The 22,504-nt window shown below is 39.6% G+C and overlaps 2 protein-coding genes across 3 annotated transcripts; one reads left to right on the top strand and one right to left on the bottom strand.

Annotated features, from left to right (window-relative positions):
* Positions 1 to 1,848: 1,848 nt before the first annotated feature.
* Positions 1,849 to 3,940, bottom strand: LOC124639787. Its single transcript, XM_047177255.1, has one exon. The coding sequence runs from the start codon at positions 3,838 to 3,840 to the stop codon at positions 1,888 to 1,890; it is 1,953 nt and encodes a 650-aa protein (XP_047033211.1). The 5' UTR covers positions 3,841 to 3,940; the 3' UTR covers positions 1,849 to 1,887.
* A 347-nt stretch (positions 3,941 to 4,287) lies between these two features.
* LOC124639592 (probable ATP-dependent RNA helicase kurz) lies at positions 4,288 to 22,478 on the top strand. Of its 2 annotated transcripts, XM_047177032.1 has the most exons (20): positions 4,288 to 4,504; positions 4,773 to 4,955; positions 5,496 to 5,676; positions 5,978 to 6,496; positions 6,970 to 7,185; positions 7,856 to 8,097; positions 8,586 to 8,732; positions 9,228 to 9,377; positions 10,705 to 10,870; positions 11,988 to 12,117; positions 12,462 to 12,551; positions 12,958 to 13,186; positions 14,485 to 14,610; positions 14,975 to 15,115; positions 19,061 to 19,216; positions 19,630 to 19,825; positions 20,337 to 20,561; positions 20,993 to 21,134; positions 21,645 to 21,847; positions 22,338 to 22,478. In XM_047177032.1, exons 1-20 carry the CDS (start codon positions 4,430 to 4,432, stop codon positions 22,415 to 22,417), a joined length of 3,597 nt encoding a protein of 1,198 aa, XP_047032988.1. In that variant the 5' UTR covers positions 4,288 to 4,429; the 3' UTR covers positions 22,418 to 22,478. The 2 variants fall into 2 exon arrangements, with proteins under 2 accessions (XP_047032988.1, XP_047032987.1); XM_047177031.1 differs by lacking the exon at positions 11,988 to 12,117 and having other exon boundaries at positions 12,332 to 12,551.
* The last annotated feature ends 26 nt before the right edge of the window (positions 22,479 to 22,504 follow it).

The raw sequence follows: 22,504 nt of genomic DNA, 5'->3' as shown, positions 1-22,504 counted from the left end.
TTTTCTTTTTAATTTCTTTTCTGCCGCTTAACTTTAACTTAATAGCCTACTTATTGCATTGAAAAATACTAACTACCTACCCGACTTATATACCTAGCTCAAAAGGAGGACCTAGGTATTATAGGTATATAGTGAATATTAGCCATCTTTACCATTTACTATCTGCAAGTTAGGACGCCACCGGCCCGTTTATAAGGTAAGTTAAGGCGACACAATCTTACAGATAATTTTTATTTGTTACTATGACGGGGCATCTTTCGATAACTAATCTCTTAACTGAATTACTTACTATCATATCGGTAGCAACCGCACCCGTTGATTTCTTACAAGTGTTTATCAGATTTTTTTCAAGTGTTTTTAACCAACTTCCAAACCAAGAGAGTTGTTTGTTTTGTACCTATATTCGACACTCATTCACAAGCATTTGCGCAGACAGATGCACTTTCTGTTGCCTCACTGTCATAGCGATTATTTCAGAACTAAAGCTCTAACCCCCTTACTTATAAAATCTCTAATCACCTTCTAAGCAACATTTTAACTAATCACTACTTAAAGTCTTAAGTAGTGATTAAATGTTAGTTAAGACATGATTAAGCTACGTTTATAAGTAAGAATTTTCTTAAACAGCCCTTAAGTATTACTTATATTTAATTCACGTTTATAAGTAAGGCTGTAAGAAAATATTTACTGGTAGATCTGAAAGAAAACCAAGCACTTAAGCGTATAGTTATCGGCACGAATCTTGAGCTCTGACCTACATCTGCGCAGAAGTGATTTATTAGCAAAGAACCAATCCCGAGTGACGGCTATGACGCGATGCAATCACCGCTTTGGCCCGCTCCCGCGCCTCACTTCATACCACAAAAGGGACCCAATAAATTACTTCTGCGCAGATGTAGTTCATAGCTCAAGATTCGTGCCGATAACTTCACAATGTCCTTGTTTTCTTTTTGCTGTACCTACGATAATTTTCCTCGGAGATCGAGATCAGAGAATATTGTCCATGAAAACATATTCTTTGTGAGTAAGTAGTAAAGAAGCATTAAGTATACCTACTCAGAAGCATCGAAAGCGGCATCAAACGTGATGCATTTATGAAACTTCTTCGGCTTAGGCTTCTTCTTCTTTCTCCTGCCCTGTTCCCAAATTTTACTTGGGGTCGGCGCAATATGTCATTTTCTCCCATTTTCCCCTGTCACTCGTCATACTGACACTCACTCCCTTCCTATTCATATCATCTTTCAGGCAATCCATCCATCTTTTCAGGCGAAATACGGAAAATCAGCATGAGTTTCAAGAATTTCTTTGATATCGTATCGAAGACAAACTAAACAATTTCTTTTAATTCTATGATGATAAGATTTAGTTTTATTAAGTACTAATCTTTACTTGTAATAACACGCCACTTTTGGTATCAGTAGATAGTTGCTGTATGCTATATGCTGTAAAATTATAGAAAATATACCAATAATGATTGCTGACATTATTGGTATATTTTCTATAATTTTCCATTGAATTTAATTTTTATTAATTATTTTATAGCTTCTGCATTTTTTTAGGATATTTGAGTTTTGTTTATATCGCGACACACAGTTGGTAAGCTATTTGTTAGCTTGTGTTATGGGTGCTAACACAACTGATAAACTATATATACTTATAAATACATATCATATTATAACACCCAAACTACAGCCACCACGCATGCTTGGTCATCACAAAAATGTTGACCGTACCGGGAATCGAAACCGGGAGAATCAGTTCGGCAGTTCGGCATTATGACCATTGCACCAAGGCGGTCATCGTCGATAGTTAGTCGATTCGAGAGTTGGACATCCAATAAAACAAATATTAGAAACAACTCAATTTTAATTCCACAAACAAAGGAATTCAATCAGTTTTAACTAAGTGTAGATCACAGAAAGTACATAACACATTTTCACTGTTTAAATCAGATCGAGCGGTAGACCCACAGCTCCGGCAGTACAAATAATCATCGCCCGTTATCGGAGTAAAAGTGATCATACACAACATGTTTAAATGTCCATCTTTACATGTCAATCCTTCAAGTTTTTCATCACAACATTGACAAATATACTCACATTTGTTCTCCGTGAACAAATTTTCACATTCACGTACATTATTGTCACATCCGATCTCGATTTTATATTTTTTCTCATAAAACTCTAAATATTTTTTACTACCTTGTAAAGTTTCCATATCCAAATTATTGCGGTTTCCCTCAGTTTTGAATTTCTTACATAACTTACTAAGCAATATGTTTGCATGTAAATATAGCATTCTTTCTTTTATGGTATCCCGAGACGTTTCTGGTAAAATTAATTCTGAATGTATTCTTAAAACCTTTCTCAGGTTTGTAATATAAATCATGAGTATATAATATACTTTTAGCTTATAAAGATTTTGTTTGGCTTCTTCGTACAGTTTAGTATAGTCTAACTTAGGAATTATTCTGAACTTATTGATCTGAAATCGTAGAACTTCAATGCAATCCCAGTAGTATGTTAATTTCTCTGTCGGATTGTTTAAGAGTGTTGGTAGCATTGATTCAAGTTTTGATTCTGTACTGATGAAAATAACTTCTAATCGGTAGGCTTCTTTTCTGCTTAGAACTTTTCGGTCATTCATTGCTAATGCACACACAACATTGTTCCTTGAGAATTGCATACTATACAATTCGTATGTTGAATACGGATCTTTGAGGTGTAATTGTGTTAAACCCACGTTCAAATTACTGTCATCCAGTGTTACATTAATTTTGTATATTTTGACGTTCACTGTTGATAAATAAATTCCTTCTTCTGTGTAGCAGATGTCTGTTATTCGGTGGTCATTAATATTATTTATGTATTCTGATATTTTCTTTCCTTTATCGTCAATGACTTGGACAAGTAAGTGCCTATGTTTACCGCATATGAAAACAATATGATTGTTAATGATGGTGTATTTTAAACTGATGGCAATCATCCTATCTTTGTGGGGCCAAAGCGGGACACCATCTATAAGACTTAAAGTCTCATTTTCTATTTGCATATCAAAAGCGTAGATTTGCCCCAACACGTCGGCACATATTAGAAAAAATGTGTTTTCTGATTTTGGTATCCATTTAATTGCAGTTATATCCTTCATATTAGTTTCTATGCGTCCTTTCACTTTAACATAATCTACATCTTTATTATCAAATAATTGCCAAAATAGAACTGTGCCACTTTTCTGCGCTGTTACGAAGTAGCATGAATTATTTGCATTGAATTCTCTTGCCCAACATATGGCTGATGTTTCAAGTATATACACAGATTCTTTAAGCTCTTCAAAGGATTTTACTGCTTTATTATGTTCTAAAACCTTTATCATGTAAGGAGATAGATTCAAAATGCTAGTCCACTGACATTGTTGTTCCGTCAAGAATTCAACCCCACCAATGTTATTTAGGACTGCTAACACACATTCACCTTTTGATTTATTCAGTGGTGACCATTTACACATCACCGCACTGGTCATTTCTTGAGCTAAAGCAGGATTATGTGGCCAAAAGGCTGAGTCGACTATCATTTCTGTGTAGTCCAAATTCCGCATTTCTGACTTCAAAAACTTGGCTTTACATACACCTGTCGCCGGACTGTTCTTAGGGCTAGCCATAGAAAATTCATTGAAGTCTATATGCCTTTCCAAACACTCCAAATTATAAGCATATTCGAGAAAATGTATGCGTTTGTTGGTGACAACAGTAATTACTGAATTTCGCCATTTTATGTGAGAAGTTTCGTTCTTGATGATAGGTACAGCTCTTTTTGTCAGTTCGAAATACGTTTCTTGACCCATTTTCGTATACTATTATAATGAATTAGAAATAAAATCGCACTTCGCACATTGTTTATAAATTTTTTCTAGGTAAAAACGTGAATGTGACAGTGACAGATGGTTCAGTGTCACTGCAAAGATGTGTTGGGAGCATTCTTTTCAGTAGCCGAATGATCAAAAGTTAAGAGATTCTATTATACGCTTATTTAGTAAAAAATACCCTGAACGACTCCAAAAATGTCACGAAATATGCAACTTTTTACTATTATTTTTTGTTTTATTTAATTACCTACGCTTTTTTCTGCCTTGTTGGTTTTAAAGCATAATAACATTGAAATGAATACACTTAATATTGTTTTCAGTATTCTGTTTGTTCTGCTAGAATATCAACGTACATATATTTTTATCTGTGACATCATAAACATTTAGTAAGTTAATTTTGGTCAATCTCTAGTAGATAGACGAATTAAAAAAAATAAAGTCATAACAAAAACACGTTGGATTTTGATGGATTTTATTTCACGGTTCTGATGGTTATGTTTTTTAAATGAAATGTTAAAAAACCGTAGCTAAACTTTAATTCGTAGTGTTACAATTTAAGTCCTTAACGATGGGTAAATCACGCTACAACGCTAAAGCGCGACAAGTTGTGAAGACGAACATAGATGACTCTCAAACCAATGAGGTAAAATATTAAACAATATTTTCTTGAAAATGTGCCCTTCTCCGAGATCTCAAATCGTCTTGACTAGGAATATAATTACGTACAAGTGTTTTAATAATATCTAGCAGCAGGACATTATTTAAATAAGAAAAAATTAACCTGTTTTGATTATAAGCTTATTTTCAAAATTTTGGATCATACTGTGAGAATGTGAATCATATGAAGCTGTTAGTTACTACTAAAAATATACTAATATATTACCCACTCACATGTTTATTTGTAATTTCAGATACAACTGGAGTTTGCAACAAATGAATATGGATCCAGTGATGCTACCAATCTTTTGGCTCTGCCATCGAAGAAACGTGACACTAAGGTGGTCAAAGAAAAGAAAGAGAAGACCAGATTCCTTTCCAAAGCTCAGAGGAAACGACTAGAGAAGATTGTCGAGAAGAAACAGAAGAAGGAAAATGTAAGTACAAATATTTTTATTAATATTATGTATGTAAAAGTTACCTTACACTGTGGTTACATGAAACCACTTACTAAGCACAGCTTGTATTGCCTGAGTGCTCTATTGAGTATCATTTGATTTGATAATGTAGCTTCCCAATAGTGAACATTTTTTCAACAGGAAAAAGTGAGAAAATGTATTTTCTGAGCCTCTAGGGTACCTAAAAACAGAGAAAAAATGTTCCCTCTTCATCATCATCATCATCATCAGCCTATCGCAGTCCACTGCTGGACATAGGCCTCTCCAAGTGCACGCCACTGAGATCGATTTTCAGCTTCTCGCATCCAGCTCCTGCCAAGTCTGTCTGCCTGTCTTGCGCAAGTCATCACTCCACCGTGCCTGAGGATGTCCTACACTACGTTTGCCGAGGCCGGTTTCCCTCTTCATAATATTTATCAAAGATCAAAGAATTCAGTGAAAAACAGTTCCCTAACTCATGCACAAAGATTTCAAAATTGCCTACCACCATTTACTAAACATACTTTTTCAATATTCCAGCGAGCGTCCCTTCTAGAGTCACTATCACAAGTGCAAGCTACCGCAGAAGAAGTCAAACAGTTAACAGGCATATCTGCAGTACAGACGATAGGATTGAGGAAGCTCAATGAACTGAACTCGGAATTGACAACGCAAGAGGTTTCAGAGGAAAATGAGAATAAAAAGTTTAGCAGTATTGCTGGTATGTTTTAGGCTTTTTTGTAGTAATTTGAGTTTATATTGATTACTAGCCTATTCAACAGCATCCCACTACTTTGTGTTAAAATATAGTCTATGTTACCCAAGAGGAGTGTAATTATAATTTTTCAAATTGCTTCAGTAGAGACAAACAGAAAAATTTCCCCTACATTATATTAGTATAGATTAATTTTTACATTTCTTATTAAAACTTGCTCTCATAGCATGTAGAGGAATTGAGAATTTTTAAATAAAAAGTATTCAATAAAAAACTTTGTAATAATTTGGTATTAATTGATTTCTAGGTGCCAAAAAACGTCTCCGCCTTTTAAAGATGGATAATGCTGAGAAAATAAAAAAGAAGAAATATGATCCAAATGTTGTTGGTCTAGAGGAATCCTCTGATGAAAGTACATCAGAATCTGATGATGATGATGATGATGATGATGATAAACCAGAATTAATAGAAGGTGATGAAGGCACTAAAAATGAAAATTCTGACGCTGTTATTGAAATCCCTGATGCAGAAACAAAAAATACTGATATAATTGAAGAAAATATTTCCAAAAGTGATGTAAAATCATCAGATGATCCAAAAATAGAAACTGCAAATAAGAATAAAAATAAAGCTAATGATAAGAAGAAAGCTGAGGAAGTTAAAATCGAAAAGAAACCTTTGCTAGAACATAATACAGTTCATGTAGAAGTGAAAAGGGACCCTAAGATACAGGTAGCAAGGTTGAAATTACCAATACTGGGTGAGGAGCAAAGGATTATGGAGTTAATCAACGAGAATGAATTTCTTATTGTTGCTGGTGAAACAGGTAAGATAATTAATTGAGATATTCATATAAGTCCTTTTAAAAATGGATAAAAAAATACATGTTTTATGCATTGTAATTATGCTTGTGCATTTTTAGATCAAAGGTGACAATTTTCTTAATTTTGTTTGTATTTGTATTAATTTTAGATATATTATTAACGTTAAAAAAGTAAATAATGAAGAGAATAAAGAAGAGATTCTTATGGTAATTTTTAACTAAGGCATCATATATTACTACTTTAAGATTTTAATCCATTTTATCACATAAGCACGTGGCCTTAACTGACCATGTGTCAAAAGGTGTCTCAATGCAATTATTAATTTAAATCCAAACTCAAATATCATTCATTCAGACTTGGCTGCAAAACTATACTTTTTGAACATCAAAAATTACCAAAGACAGCCCCCAGAACGCCTGCCCTTCACCACTTCCTATGTGTGTATTTACTACATAGTAACTTCTTTCAATTCTAGGCAGTGGAAAAACAACCCAAATACCCCAATTTCTCTACGAAGCTGGCTACGCTGAACACAAAATGATAGCCGTGACAGAACCAAGAAGAGTGGCAGCGGTAGCCATGTCCGCTCGAGTGGGGTATGAACTGGGGCTGAGTAGCAAAGAGGTGTCTTACTTGATGAGGTTCGAAGGCAATGTCACTAAGGATACGAAGATCAAGTTTATGACTGACGGTTAGTATGGGAATTGTATCCTTGAATCATTAAAGTTAAATTACTTTTTATATTATAATGTATCCCGATTTGCTAAAATGCATCACGAAACGCGCACCGTTCTCGTCGCATTTTTTACATTTTTCCAACCAACATCAGACAACCAAAGAGTCAAAAAAAGTCGTGGTGGCCTAGTGGGTAAAGGACCAGTATCTCAAGTATGAGGGCGCGGGTTCGATCCCAGGTCAGGCTAGTACCAATGCAACTTTTCTAAGTTTGTATGTACTTTCTAAGTATATCTTAGACACCATTGGCTGTGTTGCGGATGGCACGTTAAACTGTAGGTCCCGGCTGTCATTGAACATCCTTGGCAGTCGTTACGGCTAGTCAGAAGCCAGTAAGTCTGACACCAGTCTAACCTAGGGGTATCGGGTTGCCCGGGTAACTGGGTTGAGGAGGTCAGATAGGCAGTCGCTTCTTGTAAAGCACTGGTACGTACTCAGCTGAATCAGGTTAGACTGGAAGCTGACCCCAACATGATTGGGAAAAAGGCTCGGAGGATGATGAGACAACCAAAGAGTGAAATGGCTAACTTCATAATTGCAATGTAAGAGGATAAGAACCTTTATTAAATCACCTTCTTTTATACGTATATTACCAAATACACCCAAAAACTAAAAATTACTTCCAGGTGTACTTCTCAAAGAGATCCAATCCGACTTTCTTCTGAGCAAATACTCCGTGGTGATCATCGACGAGGCTCACGAACGTAGCGTCTACACGGATATACTGCTAGGCTTACTGTCCAGGATTATACCTTTGAGGAGGAAGCGAGGGTCGCCTCTGAGGCTGATCATCATGTCTGCTACTTTGAGGGTCGAGGATTTCACGGAAAATACTAGGCTGTTTAAGCAACCACCTCCAGTGATTAAGGTAAGGAACGGCTACGGAGTTTTTTTGTCAGTGGGACATCTTAGGGGTAGATTTTTAAGCGCTCGATGAAAGAGAGCGTGCACAAAAAGCTTTAATACTTAATAATGTAATTAAAGGTTACTTTATCTGTCTGTCACTATGAACTTTAAAATGGCTAAACCACTTTAGATGAAGTTTTGTTTCGCGAAGATTGATACCTCTGCAGGAATAAAAATTTATGTTGTTACCTATTATTGGTGTGCAAATAAATAAACAGTCTAAGTATTTAGACTTTAAAATTAAATAAATAAATACTATTTAAAAGAAATTCCGTCAGTTGCACAACGCTCCATTAAAGTTAATGTTTCTTTAAATCTATTGCTGACTCTTTCTTTGTCCACAAGATAAAAAGTGGCAGCAATAGATTTAATGAAGCTTTGTGCAACTGACGGATTGTCCCTAAAAAATAGTTTTCTTTCCTTCCTATAATCACTTTCTTTCCTTCCCAGATTGACTCGCGACAGTTCCCAGTGACAACTCATTTCAATAAGAACACAAACAGTGATTATCTAAAGGAGGCGTATAAGAAAGCAGTTAAAATACACACCCGGTTGCCGGAAGGAGGAATTCTTATATTTGTTACTGGACAACAAGAGGTAAGATTTTATAATATACGAAAAGAAAGCATAAAATAAAATGAAAAGTTTTTGCTTAGTTAGTACTCTCTGAATAAAAATTCGTTGAATGTAATCTTGCACAATGTAAACGAAAGTCGTTTTAGTTAATAGTTATGCTACCTATTTATAACTCGAGAATGACTAAACTTATTTGGATGAAAACTGATTGGGATGTAGCAAAGAACCGGGAAACGGACACAGGATACTTTTTAATTCCCATTCGGGTACATGAAGTAGTTCCCTCGGGAGGTATAAAAAAGCGGCCAGTGTTATAAATAAAATTATATGAAAACCTTTTTCGTCCTTTTTTGTCATTTTATCTCCTAGTGTGTACCTATGCTCGAAACTATTTTGTACATTCCAAAAATCAATTATTTTTATTATCATTCAATATACTGCTACTACTTTTCCACAACTTTTTACTCAACTTGTGTCTATTATATATAAATAAATTGTTCCCTTTTAAAATTCAAGGTACACTATCTAGTCAGAAAACTCAGGGCAGCGTTCCCGTACCGCAAAGACGTGGATTATACCAAGTTAATAACGAAGACTAAGCCTGTGTCTGATGCTGATGCAGCCCTGGACTCGGAACCTGAGGATATTGAGTCTGATGATGATGAGGTAATAATAATTTATATATGGGGTATGTTTTAGGGCCGATTTTTCAGTTAATTTATATCTAAGGAGTAAATGTAGCGGTTTGATATATTTTCTGTATAAAAGCTGCTAAAAAGTAAAACATATTCTTGAGATAAGTTATCTGGCGACTGAAAAATCTACTTAATGTACTTAAACTTGATTTTTGTTATTTAATGTATTTTAACTACCTACATAATATACAATTTCTGTAAAAGTGTATAACATAGGTATATGGTTGAGTAAAATCTGTTATGTTTTCCCTCCATTGGCTTTGGTATGGAAACAGAACGTTCATTGAAACTTAATGATTAAAACTATAGTTCGGCCATTCAGAGAATGCGTTCCTGACACGTCGCGATTGAACTGACGACGTAACTACATTCATTGATTATTGATATAATAATGTTGTTTTAATGCTCCTCAATTGTTAAAACGGTAAACAACCAGCAAAAATATTTTTATCGTAACTGCAACGCCATTGCAAAGTTACGTCGTCAGTTCAATCGCGACGTGTCAGGAACGCATTCTCTGAATGGCCGAACTATAGCAAAAGTAGTTAAAGTTAGCAAGTGTAATAATGTTCAAAAAGTTATATTTTTATTCTACAGTGACATAGTTTCATAACAAAAATAAAAAATCAGGTAACTTTATTCTTAAAACACGAAAACTGATTCAATTGAAATTCTCGAACTACCAAAATTGAACCTTATTCTTTCACCAATTAGGTCGAAAAAGAAATGAAACGCGCCCGCAAAGCGCGCAAGAAGTCTAAACAGAAGTCCAAAGCCTTGCCTAAGATCAACCTGGGTGACTATGGCATGCTAGTTCCAAAACATGCAATACGTTCTTAATATAGTTGAATATTGAAAATTCCCATGAAAATATAATGCCAATCAAAAATCAAATTCCCTATCTAAAAACAACCTTATTAACGCTTATATTAGTTTCACTTGTAACTAAGTATGTAAGAAAATCTTGGAATCTCAATTTGACCCACTTCCCGGCCTTCGATTAGAATGAAATTTTGCACACGCTCTTAATTCTGATGACAATACATGACTAGCTAAGAAACGTCATTACAAATCCAATCAATCCAAAAAATCTAGTAATTGCTAAAAGCGTGTTTTTTTAAACTAACCGTCGTACCACAAAAACTTTTAAACGTCTGTTGAAAACTTGTCTAAATAAAAATGACAGATTATGACTTTGAAATACAAGTCCGTTTTGAAGCCACACTTTTTTTAGACAAGCGTTCAACAGATGTTTAAGTTTTTGTAGTGCGGCTGTAATTTTTTTCTTCACCAATTAGGTCGAAAAAGAAATGAAACGCGCCCGCAAAGCGCGTAGGAAAGCTAAACAGAAGTCCAAAGCCTTGCCTAAGATCAACTTGGATGACTATGACATGCCGGAGGACGATGGCCAGGCTGACCTGGTGGATGATGAAGAGGATAGCGAGGGACATCTTAGTGATTCAGGTTGGTGATAGTTGTTAGAAGGATTGTACGTTGTTTTTTGTATGTTTTGGGATAAAACGTTTATTACTTTTCAGCTATGTATGATGTTTCATTTCTCGAAGGTGGGCGAACCATAATTGAGTGCATAAATAAATGTATTGTCACATTATACATATTTGTATGCGCATTCTCGGGTGTGTAGTAGTGGCCGAGTCGCCGAGTTATACAAAGACGATGTGCATTTACTTTCACTTGTGTATGTAGTATATGCACATTAAGCTACAAACATAAAATATCTGTTCTAAATATACCTATGCATAAAAATTGCAATGCATAGTTGCAATTTCATACGATTTTTAGGGTTCCGTAGCCAAAATGGCAAAAACGGAACCCTTATAGTTTCGTCATGTCCGTCTGTCCGTCTGTCCGTCTGTCCGTCTGTCACAGCCGATTTACTCGGAAACTATAAGTACTACAGTGATGAAATTTGATGGGAATATGTGTTGTATGAACCGCTACAAAAATATGACACTAAATAGTAAAAAAAAGAATTGGGGGTGGGGCCCCCCATACATGTAACTGAGGGATGAAATTTTTTTTTTCGATGTACATACCCGTGTGGGGTATCAATGGAAAGGTCTTTTAAAATGATATAAAGTTTTCTAAAAAACATTTTTCTTAAAGTGAACGGTTTTTGAGATATCAGCTCTCAAAGTCGTAAAAAGTATGTCCCCCCCCCTCTATTTTTATAACTACGGGGTATAAAATTCTAAAAAAAATAGAGGTGATGCATGCTAATTAACTCTTTCAACGATTTTTGGTTTGATCAAAGTATCTCTTATAGTTTTTGAGATAGGTTGATTTAACTGTAATTTACGGAACCCTTCGTGCACGAGTCCGACTCGCACTTGGCCGGTTTTTTTGTTATAATGGAATCTGTTCCAGTCGGATTAGTTGCCAAATGACTCGGCTTATTTAAATGCAGTTTCCTGCAATAGATAGCTAGTTTATTAAGGATTATTCTTGGGGATGATTGGAGAAAATCTGTTGACTGGTTTACAAATTATGACCGATTTTATACGAAAGGGTAATTTTTGTAATTTTTTGGGGGATATAAAATTGATTCCTATATCTTTAGATGCGGAAGAAGATTCCCTAGCCCCCGCAATAAAGGCCTGTCGTCAGCCGCTGTGGGTGCTGCCTCTGTACTCAATGCTGAACCAGGGCAAGCAGGCTCGCGTGTTCGCGCCGGCCCCGGCTGGGGCCAGGCTGTGTTTCGAGACTTTAAATGCTGATAGCTCCTAAATGGCTCAGCCAATTTTGATGCAGTTTCTTGCAATCGATAGCTAGTTTATTAGGGATCATTCATAGGTATGATTGAAGACAATCCGATGACTGGTTTAAAAGTTATGAACAGTTTTGTCTGACAAAGTGATTGTAGATATTTTTGGGGGGCTATAAAATTGATTCCTATATCTTCAGATGCGGAAGAAGATTCCTTAGCCCCCGCAATAAAGGCCTGTCGTCAGCCGCTGTGGGTGCTGCCTCTGTACTCAATGCTGAACCAGGGCAAGCAGGCTCGCGTGTTCGCGCCGGCCCCGGCTGGGGCCAGGCTGTGTGTCGTCAGCACTGACGTCGCTGAGACCTCTATTACGATACCCGCTGTCAGATATGTGGTTGATACTGGGAAGAAGAAGATGCGGTGAGTATTATTAAATTTACAGATTTAAAAAAATAAATTGTGATACTAAAAAGCTTTCTTTGATAGATAGATTGTAATAACGGCAATTGTGACAGAAGTGATATTTTTCTGATTTTGGATATTTTATTTTTTTAGATACTTTATTCCGTGTTAATCTTTCGTCTCATAAACACCTGGATTGATTTTGAAAGACTGACCAGTACGTAATATATGTAATAAAACAATTAAGAAATTAGTATAAAATGATCGGTACAATATAATTTTCGGATGTCCCAAATGAAATAGGTCCTGACAATACATGGTTCTGGGACCCAGAGCTCGATTTTTTTTTATCACATTAGTTTTCAATATATTTTTGCACTTTTTGACAAAGATGCGATATATTTCCTCTTTTAACTAATTCCAGAGTCTACGACCACCTAACCGGCGCTAGCGCATGGCGCGTAGTATGGACGTCACAAGCCAGCGCCGCCCAACGCGCCGGACGCGCCGGACGCGTCAGCGCCGGACACGCCTACCGCCTCTACAGCAGTGCCGTCTTCCAGCACGAGTGTCCGGAACAGCACCCGCCAGATCTGTGCAGGAGACCCGTCGATGACCTCGTGCTTACTATGAAGTGTATGGGGATCGATAAGGTAGGTAGCCTTAAATATTATTTGTGCAATTTTAGCAATATCTTGAGGTGGTCTTTTAGAAATCCTTGGTCAGTTTTTCAGCGAAGTTTCTAGGTAGCTACTTCTTCTATTCAGGTAAAACAACTATGTTATGCTCTTTTCTGTGTTTTCAGCTACGTCCTTTTAAAGGTCCCTTAAGTGGTTAAATCTTACATTTGGATGTAAAAGGTATCCTATATCAGTCCTCAAGTTTCTAATTATATCCATACCAAATTTCATCAGGATGTGTCCAGCCTTTACAGAGCAATCCTAACATACACAGGATCCTGACATACACAGTAGTGTGACCAACACTCTCAGTAAGTACAGAGCGGTACAGTGAGGTCCGGACACTCGTGCCGCCTCTACAGCAGCGCCGTGTTCCAGCACCAGTGTCCGGAACAGCACCCGCCAGATCTGTGCACGAGACCTGTCGATGACCTCGTGCTGACCATGAAGTGTATGGGGATTGATAAGGTAGGATTTTTTGTAAAAACAAGTGTCTTTCTGGGTCCATAATTTTTTATCAGTCTTTCAGCGGAGTTTTTAGGTGGCTACTTTTTCCATTTGGATGTAAAAGGTATTCTATATCGTTCCTCAAGTTTCTGGCTATATCCATACCAAATTCCATCAGAATCTCTCCAACCATTTTACATCAACATCCTGACATATGCAGTATCAGTTTGAGCAACACTCTCAGTAAGTACAGAGCGGTACAGTGAGGTCCGGACACTCGTGCCGCCTCTACAGCAGCGCCGTGTTCCAGCACCAGTGTCCGGAACAGCACCCGCCAGATCTGTGCAGGAGACCCGTCGATGACCTCGTGCTGACCATGAAGTGTATGGGGATCGATGAGGTAACTTTTGTTACAAGAAAATTGACTACAGGCGTGATGACAGGGTTAAAAAAGGAATTTTCATAAGGCCGTCTTTTTTTTCTATTATTATACACGTATTATTTATTTTAATTAAAAATTAAAAATTTACGTTAGATATAAGGCATTACTGGTTGGGAGTGGGGGTTGTCACGTCACAACTATGTAAAATATGTACTTTAAAGTGACGTAATACAAAATTCTGTCGTGTTGTATCTTTGTTGTTATATGTTTGTGAGAGAAGGGAAAAAATACGTGTCCATTATTTTAGGGTTCCAATTACCCCCCCATTTACCGCTCCTGGTTTGGCAGGGAAGAAGTAACGGTGATAAACAAAATTCCCAGTATCAATGATGATGGGAATAATGATGATTTAATCTTATCTTTCTTTCTCTCTTGTCCACAGGTGGTTAACTTCCCATTCCCGACTGCTCCCGATCGCATGCAGCTGCGTTTAGCCGAGAAAAGACTTGAAGCCCTCGGTATACTGGAGAAGCCTCCAATGAAGAATATCAAGAAAGATGAGGAAGAAGTAAGTCACATAAAGTGTTAACTCCTTAGTTATAGTTGAACTTTCTTATGTATACCCATATATACCCCCCTAAATATTCTTTGAGTACTATATACTCCTTTATGGCGGTAAATAATGTACTATACAAATGTATATAATTCCTCATGTACTGGCATTATGTATTCATTTATGTTATCTGCCTTTGTACTACGCTCTCATTACTTCTATATACTTCTTTACAACTTCATGTTTTCTCTCTATATACTCTCTTATGTACTTCCTCTTAGCCCTTAATTTAATAAATGTGAATGGATAAGAGCTAGTTTCTCCCTGCATGACAAACAAACATTATTGAATTTCACCTAATTCCCCCATCTTCCCCCAGGTACTGAAAGTGACTCCCCTAGGTAAGGCAGTGTCGGCATTCCCCCTGCTCCCCCGATACGGCAAGATGTTGGCGTTGAGTCATCAGCAGGACTTGTTGCCGTATACCATCGCGCTCGTGTCGGCGTTGACTGTGCCTGAGGTCAGTTGGTTTATCAGTTCCCCACTATTCCCCAGGTAGGTAAAAGTGACTCCCCTAGGTAAGACAGTGTCAGCATTCCCCCTGCTCCCCCGATACGGTAAGATGTTGCCGTTGAGTCATCAGCAGGACCTGTTGCCGTATACCATCGCGCTCGTGTCAGCATTGACTGTGCCTGAGGTTAGTTGGTTTATCTATTCCCCCATTTTTCCCCCATGTTCCCCCTGCTCCCCCGATACGGCAAGATGTTGGCGTTGAGTCATCAGCAGGACTTGTTGCCGTATACCATCGCGCTCGTGTCAGCATTGGCTGTGCCTGAGGTTAGTTGGTTTATCTATTCCCCCATTATTCCCCCATGTTCCCCCTGCTCCCCCGATACGGCAAGATGTTGGCGTTGAGTCATCAGCAGGACTTGTTGCCGTATACCATCGCGCTCGTGTCGGCGTTGACTGTGCCTGAGGCCAGTTGGTTTATCAATTCCCCCATCTTTCCCCCGGGTACCAAGTGACTCCCCTAGGCAAGGCAGTGTCAGCATTCCCCCTGCTCCCCCGATACGGCAAGATTTTGGCGTTGAGTCATCAGCAGGACTTGTTGCCGTATACCATCGCGCTCGTGTCAGCATTGACTGTGCCTGAGGTTAGTTGGTTTATCTATTCCCCCATTATTCCCCAGGCAGTTAAAGGGACTCCCCTAGGTAAGGCAGTGTCAGCATTCCCCCTGCTCCCCCGATACGGCAAGATGTTGGCGTTGAGTCATCAGCAGGACCTGTTGCCGTATACCATCGCGCTCGTGTCAGCATTGACTGTGCCTGAGGTCAGTTGGTTTATCTATTCCCCCATCTTTCCCCCGGGTACCAAGTGACTCCCCTAGGCAAGGCAGTGTCAGCATTCCCCCTGCTCCCCCGATACGGCAAGATGTTGGCGTTGAGTCATCAGCAGGACTTGTTGCCGTATACCATCGCGCTCGTCTCGGCGTTGACTGTGCCTGAGGTCAGTTGGTTTATCTATTCCCCCGTCTTCACCCATGTTCCCCCTGCTCCCCCGATACGGCAAGATGTTGGCGTTGAGTCATCAGCAGGACTTGTTGCCGTATACCATCGAGCTCGTGTCAGCATTGACTGTGCCTGAGGTTAGTTGGTTTATCTATTCCCCCATTATTCCCCAGGCAGTTAAAGGGACTCCCCTAGGTAAGGCAGTGTCAGCATTCCCCCTGCTCCCCCGATACGGCAAGATGTTGGCGTTGAGTCATCAGCAGGACCTGTTGCCGTATACCATCGCGCTCGTGTCAGCATTGACTGTGCCTGAGGTCAGTTGGTTTATCTATTCCCCCATCTTTCCCCCGGGTACCAAGTGACTCCCCTATGCAAGGCAGTGTCAGCATTCCCCCTGCTCCCCCGATACGGCAAGATGTTGGCGTTGAGTCATCAGCAGGACTTGTTGCCGTATACCATCGCGCTCGTCTCGGCGTTGACTGTGCCTGAGATCAGTTGGTTTATCTATTCCCCCGTCTTCCCCCATGTTCCCCCTGCTCCCCCGATACGGCAAGATGTTGGCGTTGAGTCATCAGCAGGACCTGTTGCCATATACCATCGCGCTCGTGTCAGCATTGACTGTGCCTGAGGTTAGTTGGTTTATCTATTCCCCATTATTCCCCCAGCTTCCCCCTGCTTCCCCGATACGGCAAGATGTTGGCGTTGAGTCATCAGCAGGACCTGTTGCCGTATACCATCGCGCTCGTGTCGGCGTTGACTGTGCCTGAGGTCAGTTGGTTTATCTATTCCCCCATTATTCCCCAGGCAGTTAAAGTGACTCCCCTAGGTAAGGCAGTGTCGGCATTCCCCCTGCTCCCCCGATACGGCAAGATGTTGGCGTTGAGTCATCAGCAGGACCTGTTGCCGTATACCATCGCGCTCGTGTCGGCGTTGACTGTGCCTGAGGCCAGTTGGTTTATCAATTCCCCCATCTTTCCCCCGGGTACCAAGTGACTCCCCTAGGCAAGGCAGTGTCAGCATTCCCCCTGCTCCCCCGATACGGCAAGATGTTGGCGTTGAGTCATCAGCAGGACTTGCTGCCGTATACCATCGCGCTCGTCTCGGCGTTGACTGTGCCTGAGGTCAGTTGGTTTATCTATTCCCCCGTCTTCCCCCATGTTCCCCCTGCTCCCCCGATACGGCAAGATGTTGGCGTTGAGTCATCAGCAGGACTTGTTGCCGTATACCATCGCGCTCGTGTCGGCGTTGACTGTGCCTGAGGCCAGTTGGTTTATCAATTCCCCCATTATTCCCCAGGCAGTTAAAGGGACTCCCCTAGGTAAGGCAGTGTCAGCATTCCCCCTGCTCCCCCGATACGGCAAGATGTTGGCGTTGAGTCATCAGCAGGACCTGTTGCCGTATACCATCGCGCTCGTGTCGGCGTTGACTGTGCCTGAGGCCAGTTGGTTTATCAATTCCCCCATCTTTCCCCCGGGTACCAAGTGACTCCCCTAGGCAAGGCAGTGTCAGCATTCCCCCTGCTCCCCCGATACGGCAAGATGTTGGCGTTGAGTCATCAGCAGGACTTGTTGCCGTATACCATCGCGCTCGTCTCGGCGTTGACTGTGCCTGAGGTCAGTTGGTTTATCTATTCCCCCATTATTCCCCAGGCAGTTAAAGTGACTCCCCTAGGTAAGGCAGTGTCCGCATTCCCCCTGCTCCCCCGATACGGCAAGATGTTGGCGTTGAGTCATCAGCAGGACTTGTTGCCGTATACCATCGCGCTCGTCTCGGCGTTGACTGTGCCTGAGGTCAGTTGGTTTATCTATTCCCCCATTATTCCCCAGGCAGTTAAAGTGACTCCCCTAGGTAAGGCAGTGTCGGCATTCCCCCTGCTCCCCCGATACGGCAAGATGTTGGCGTTGAGTCATCAGCAGGACTTGTTGCCGTATACCATCGCGCTCGTGTCGGCGTTGACTGTGCCTGAGGTCAGTTGGTTTATCTATTCCCCCGTCTTCCCCCATGTTCCCCCTGTTCCCCCGATACGGCAAGATGTTGGCGTTGAGGTTTATCAACTCCATTATATTTCCCCCGGGTGCGGCGAAGTGACGCCTACTACTTTAGTTGTGCTGTTTGAATAATTCCAGTTATTTGAAAATTGATATAGGACGTGTGCGACGTTTATGTTGTCAGTGAACTTCGGCCTTGGTATAATCTATGAAATACCATAGTACTTCTATTAGTCATATGTATTTTCTATTTTTTTTTTGTCACGAATGGTTAAGAAACTATAATGGGATAGGCCTGGTTTCCTAGATCATTCAGTTTGATATAGCCAATCACTTGAACAAACATGGTGATTAACGCTCATTCCTTATCTGTATGAGAAGAGGCTTGTAACCTAGTGTGGCTGTATGTAATGTACATGTATCATCCATCATCCTCCGAGCCTTTTCCCAAACTATGTTGGGGTCGGCTTCCAGTCTAACCGGATTCAGCTGAGTACCAGTGCTTTACAAGAAGCGACTGCCTATCTGACCTCCTCAACCCAGTTACCCGGGCAACCCGATACCCCTTGGTTAGACTGGTGTCAGTCTTACTGGCTTCTGACTACCCGTAACGACTGCCAAGGATGTTCAATGACAGCCGGGACCTACAGTTTAACGTGCCATCCGAAACACAGTCATTGGTGTCTAAGATATACTTAGAAAGTACATACAAACTTAGAAAAGTTGCATTGGTACTTGCCTGACCTGGAATCGAACCCGCGCCCTCCATACTCGAGAGGTTGGTTCTTTGCCCACTAGGCCACCACGACTTTTCTATGTAATGTACATGTATAGCAATAAAATAAAAAGACTGATTACCATACTTGTTCTTCACTATAATCTTTTCCCAACCGACTTTCCAAAAAGGCAGAACAATCACAATTCGATTGTTCTATTCGACTCCTTTTAACCACCCAATCTATCTTTCAGCTAATGTCAGGCAAATCAGACAGCTGGCCGGCGACGGGCAACGTGCTATTGCTAGGCGACCCGGGCGTCATGCTGCGAGCCGTCGGCGCTGCTGAGTACGCGTTCGTTAAGGGGGAGGAAGAACTGTTTTGTGCTAAATATGGGTTGAGGGAGAAGGTGAGGTTCTTATATACTTATTTTGCGATTGAATTATTTCCCTGAAGACAAAAATTTTTCTCCACGCATTCCAAATCAAATCATCTTTATTGTACCCTGCCATTTACTATTCAAAGTAATAAAAAATAATTGACGAAACAATGAGTACGAAATTATTCGTCTCGTCATAAATTGCTAAGTAAATATTTGTTTTAAAATTCCGTGTCTCATGAAGAAAAAAAATTTAGCCCTTATAAGGATTACTTTGTTGTCCGTCCATTTGTGTCTGTTACGGGCCTTTTTACTCAGAAACGCGAGTAACAAGTTGGAATTATTATATCAAATATTCAGGTCTGCTGTCATTCGGACCTGTGAAAAAAATAAAACTTCTAAGCCTAAGTTGAAGTTCCTAATTCAACTAATCTCTTGCCCAGGCCATCAAAGAAATCCGTAAACTTCGCAAACAGTTAACTTCCGAGATAAACCTGAGTGTATCGGGGGTGGATGTGACGGTAGACCCTCAAATGCAGCCGCCGAACGACTCGCAGGCGCGGCTGCTGCGGCAGTTGCTGCTCAGCGGCCTAGGAGACCAGGTCGGGAAGAAGATCGCGCTGGATGAGGTTAAGCAAGGTAATTTTCCTCTTTTTCAATCACCGGGATAAAGACCACGTCATCTTTCTCCCTTCCTTAAACTGTCTCTGTCTTACGCTGTCTCACTTACTCCTTCTTTTCCGCCCTTTTGCCCCCTTCTTCCGTCATGCTCTATACGTTTTTCGCCTTTTCTGTCTTCCAATTTTCTCCTACCATCTCCCCTCGTTTTCAATATATCTCCCTATTTCCTGTTTTATATCTTCCCCTCCCTATCTCCCCTCTACTGTTACAGTATAAGTCGATAGAGTAACCACAGCCATCAAGGTCAGTAATCATAGATTCTCTTCGTAAGATATAAACTTGAACTGTATGTCTAATACTTGCCCCTTTTCCCCTCATACATTCCTGTCTTCCTCATATTATATCATTCCGACATGACAAAATGATTACCCATCCAAGGACCGACTGCACCAAATTGTGCTTTATAATTCATCAACCCTTGCAGCTGTTATTTACCTTCACATTACATAACTACAATTTTATCCACCAGGCGAAGACAAGCGCAAATTCAAATACGCTTACCACTGCGGCGAGCTAGAAGAACCAGTGCATCTTCACTCCGACTCCATACTCCGGAAGACCATACCTGAGTGGGTGGTCTTCCAGGAGTTGTATGAAACTGGTGGCGAGGATCGGAGGAAGATGGTAATGAGGAATGTGACTGCGATAGAACCGGAGTGGTTAGCTATGTTGGTACCGCATTTGTGTAATTTGGGTAAGTAAATCTGTTTTTTTTTTGGGTATCTTAAAAGGGAGTTTTGAGAAATGGGGGAAATTAAAGCGAGTCACACTTGCGTACCTTTGGTTCCTCACCACTGTCTGTAAAACGACCAAAATATTACGTTTGTTGTATGGGAGACCTCTAAAAGTCTAAAATAATTAGTTTATTGTAATTTTTAGTATCTGTTGCTTTAACGTCACTTTAATGTAATACATTACATGTGAAAATGTTAGCTGTCTAACTATCACGGTTCTGGAAATACAGTTTGGTGACAAACATACAGTGAAGTGTTAATAATAAGGTCGCTTTACCCTTTGGGTATAGATCCCTAGAAATAAAACATTTCTAAAATAAACTGTTCTACAGGGTACATTATTAATAAAGTTCCACATTAAAGCCAGTTATTAATTATAATTATTTCCTAGGTGAGCCCCTGGATGACCCGCCTCCAAGATATGATGAGAAGTCAGGCCGTGTTAAGTGTCACTTTAAAGGCACCTTCGGCAAAGCTGGCTGGGAGCTACCCACGTCAGAAGTCGATTATCCTGAGAAGACTGAAAGATACAGGTGTGTTGATAACTAGTTGCAGCTAGCGGTTTTACCCGCGTCCCGTGGAAGCTATTTACGTACCTGGGTAGTCTATAGCTTTCCTTGATAAATGGTCTAACTAGCACAGAGGTAAACTGAAGTAATTGAGATGAAATTTGGAGAAAGTTATGAATAAATACTTAGACAATGTATTCATGTGCGGAAAATAGTACCCTCAGTTTGTTTGTGTGTTTTTTGTTGTATAACTGCTAAATCGATTTGAAAAGTTCTTTGATTGTTGCGAAGTATATTGTATCTGAGTTCGTTAAGAAGTTCCTCCGGGTCGTTGAACCGCCGAAAAACCAGCCAACTTGCTATAAAAGAACAACTGGTTAATTTTTCCTCTTTCTTATTATTTTTGTAAATATGTTAATTTTATTTGTAATATATTGAATAGGTATGTAGTTGTATACATAGGAATTTAAATATCATTGTAATATATAATATAGCGTTTTAACTGATTAATTATATTTTGTTTTTGTTCCACAGATGGTTCGCTCGCTTCATACTAGAAGGCGTAGTATTTCCTAAACTAAAGAAATACACGAGTTCTCTCCTATCACCGCCTTCAACTATGGTCAAAAGTTGGGCTAAACTACAGCCTAGGACAGAAGTGTTCCTGAAAGCATTAATATCTAGGAGGGCTGGTACTAAAGATGCTTTGAAAAAAGTTTGGGAGACACATAGTAATTGTAAGTATTTATTTTGATGTGTTTTTCAAAATTTGTTGTGTTGTGAGCCTCTTTTTTGAGTTGGTTAAAATGGGGTCTTGATCCTGTCGGTCTGACTGTCATAATACTAAAGATTTGGGATTGGACTTTTCATATTTTTTTGTAGTAACGAAATAGGCGAAGTCATTTAAGATTATGAATTGATAATTGCCATAACATAAGTTGTTGTTAAAATGTATTTTTACTGTTAAGGGTGAGTTGCACCGTTGTGACTATTACGATAAACAAATCGTACCCAGCCGTTTATGTACTTGTCACCTTATTTGTCAAATCGTTAATCGGCAAAACTGAAAATTGTTCGGTTATCGCTATAGTTAAATAGTGTAAGTCGCCTTAAAATGTAACACGATTTTGTGACATTGTCCCATACGATTTCCTTCTTTTGACAAAAAGAAATATTATATTAGTCCTATCCTATAGTATTTTTAAAACAACTTTTTTTCATTTTCAGTTCTTCTCGACGAGTACCTAAAATGGGTGCCGGAATCAGCCCACAATGAAGTCAGCTTATATTGGCCGCCATTGAAATAAATAAACAAGAAATAATAATATGTACTTGTAAATATTGTAAATAAATGTTATATTGACCTTATGTTGGAGTTTCATTGAATAATTTCC

This window comes from Helicoverpa zea, chromosome 19 (assembly GCF_022581195.2).
Source record: "Helicoverpa zea isolate HzStark_Cry1AcR chromosome 19, ilHelZeax1.1, whole genome shotgun sequence".
Lineage (NCBI taxonomy): Eukaryota > Metazoa > Arthropoda > Insecta > Lepidoptera > Noctuidae > Helicoverpa > Helicoverpa zea.
Note: the sequence above shows the minus strand (reverse complement) of the source record. Positions and strands in the feature narration are given on the sequence as shown.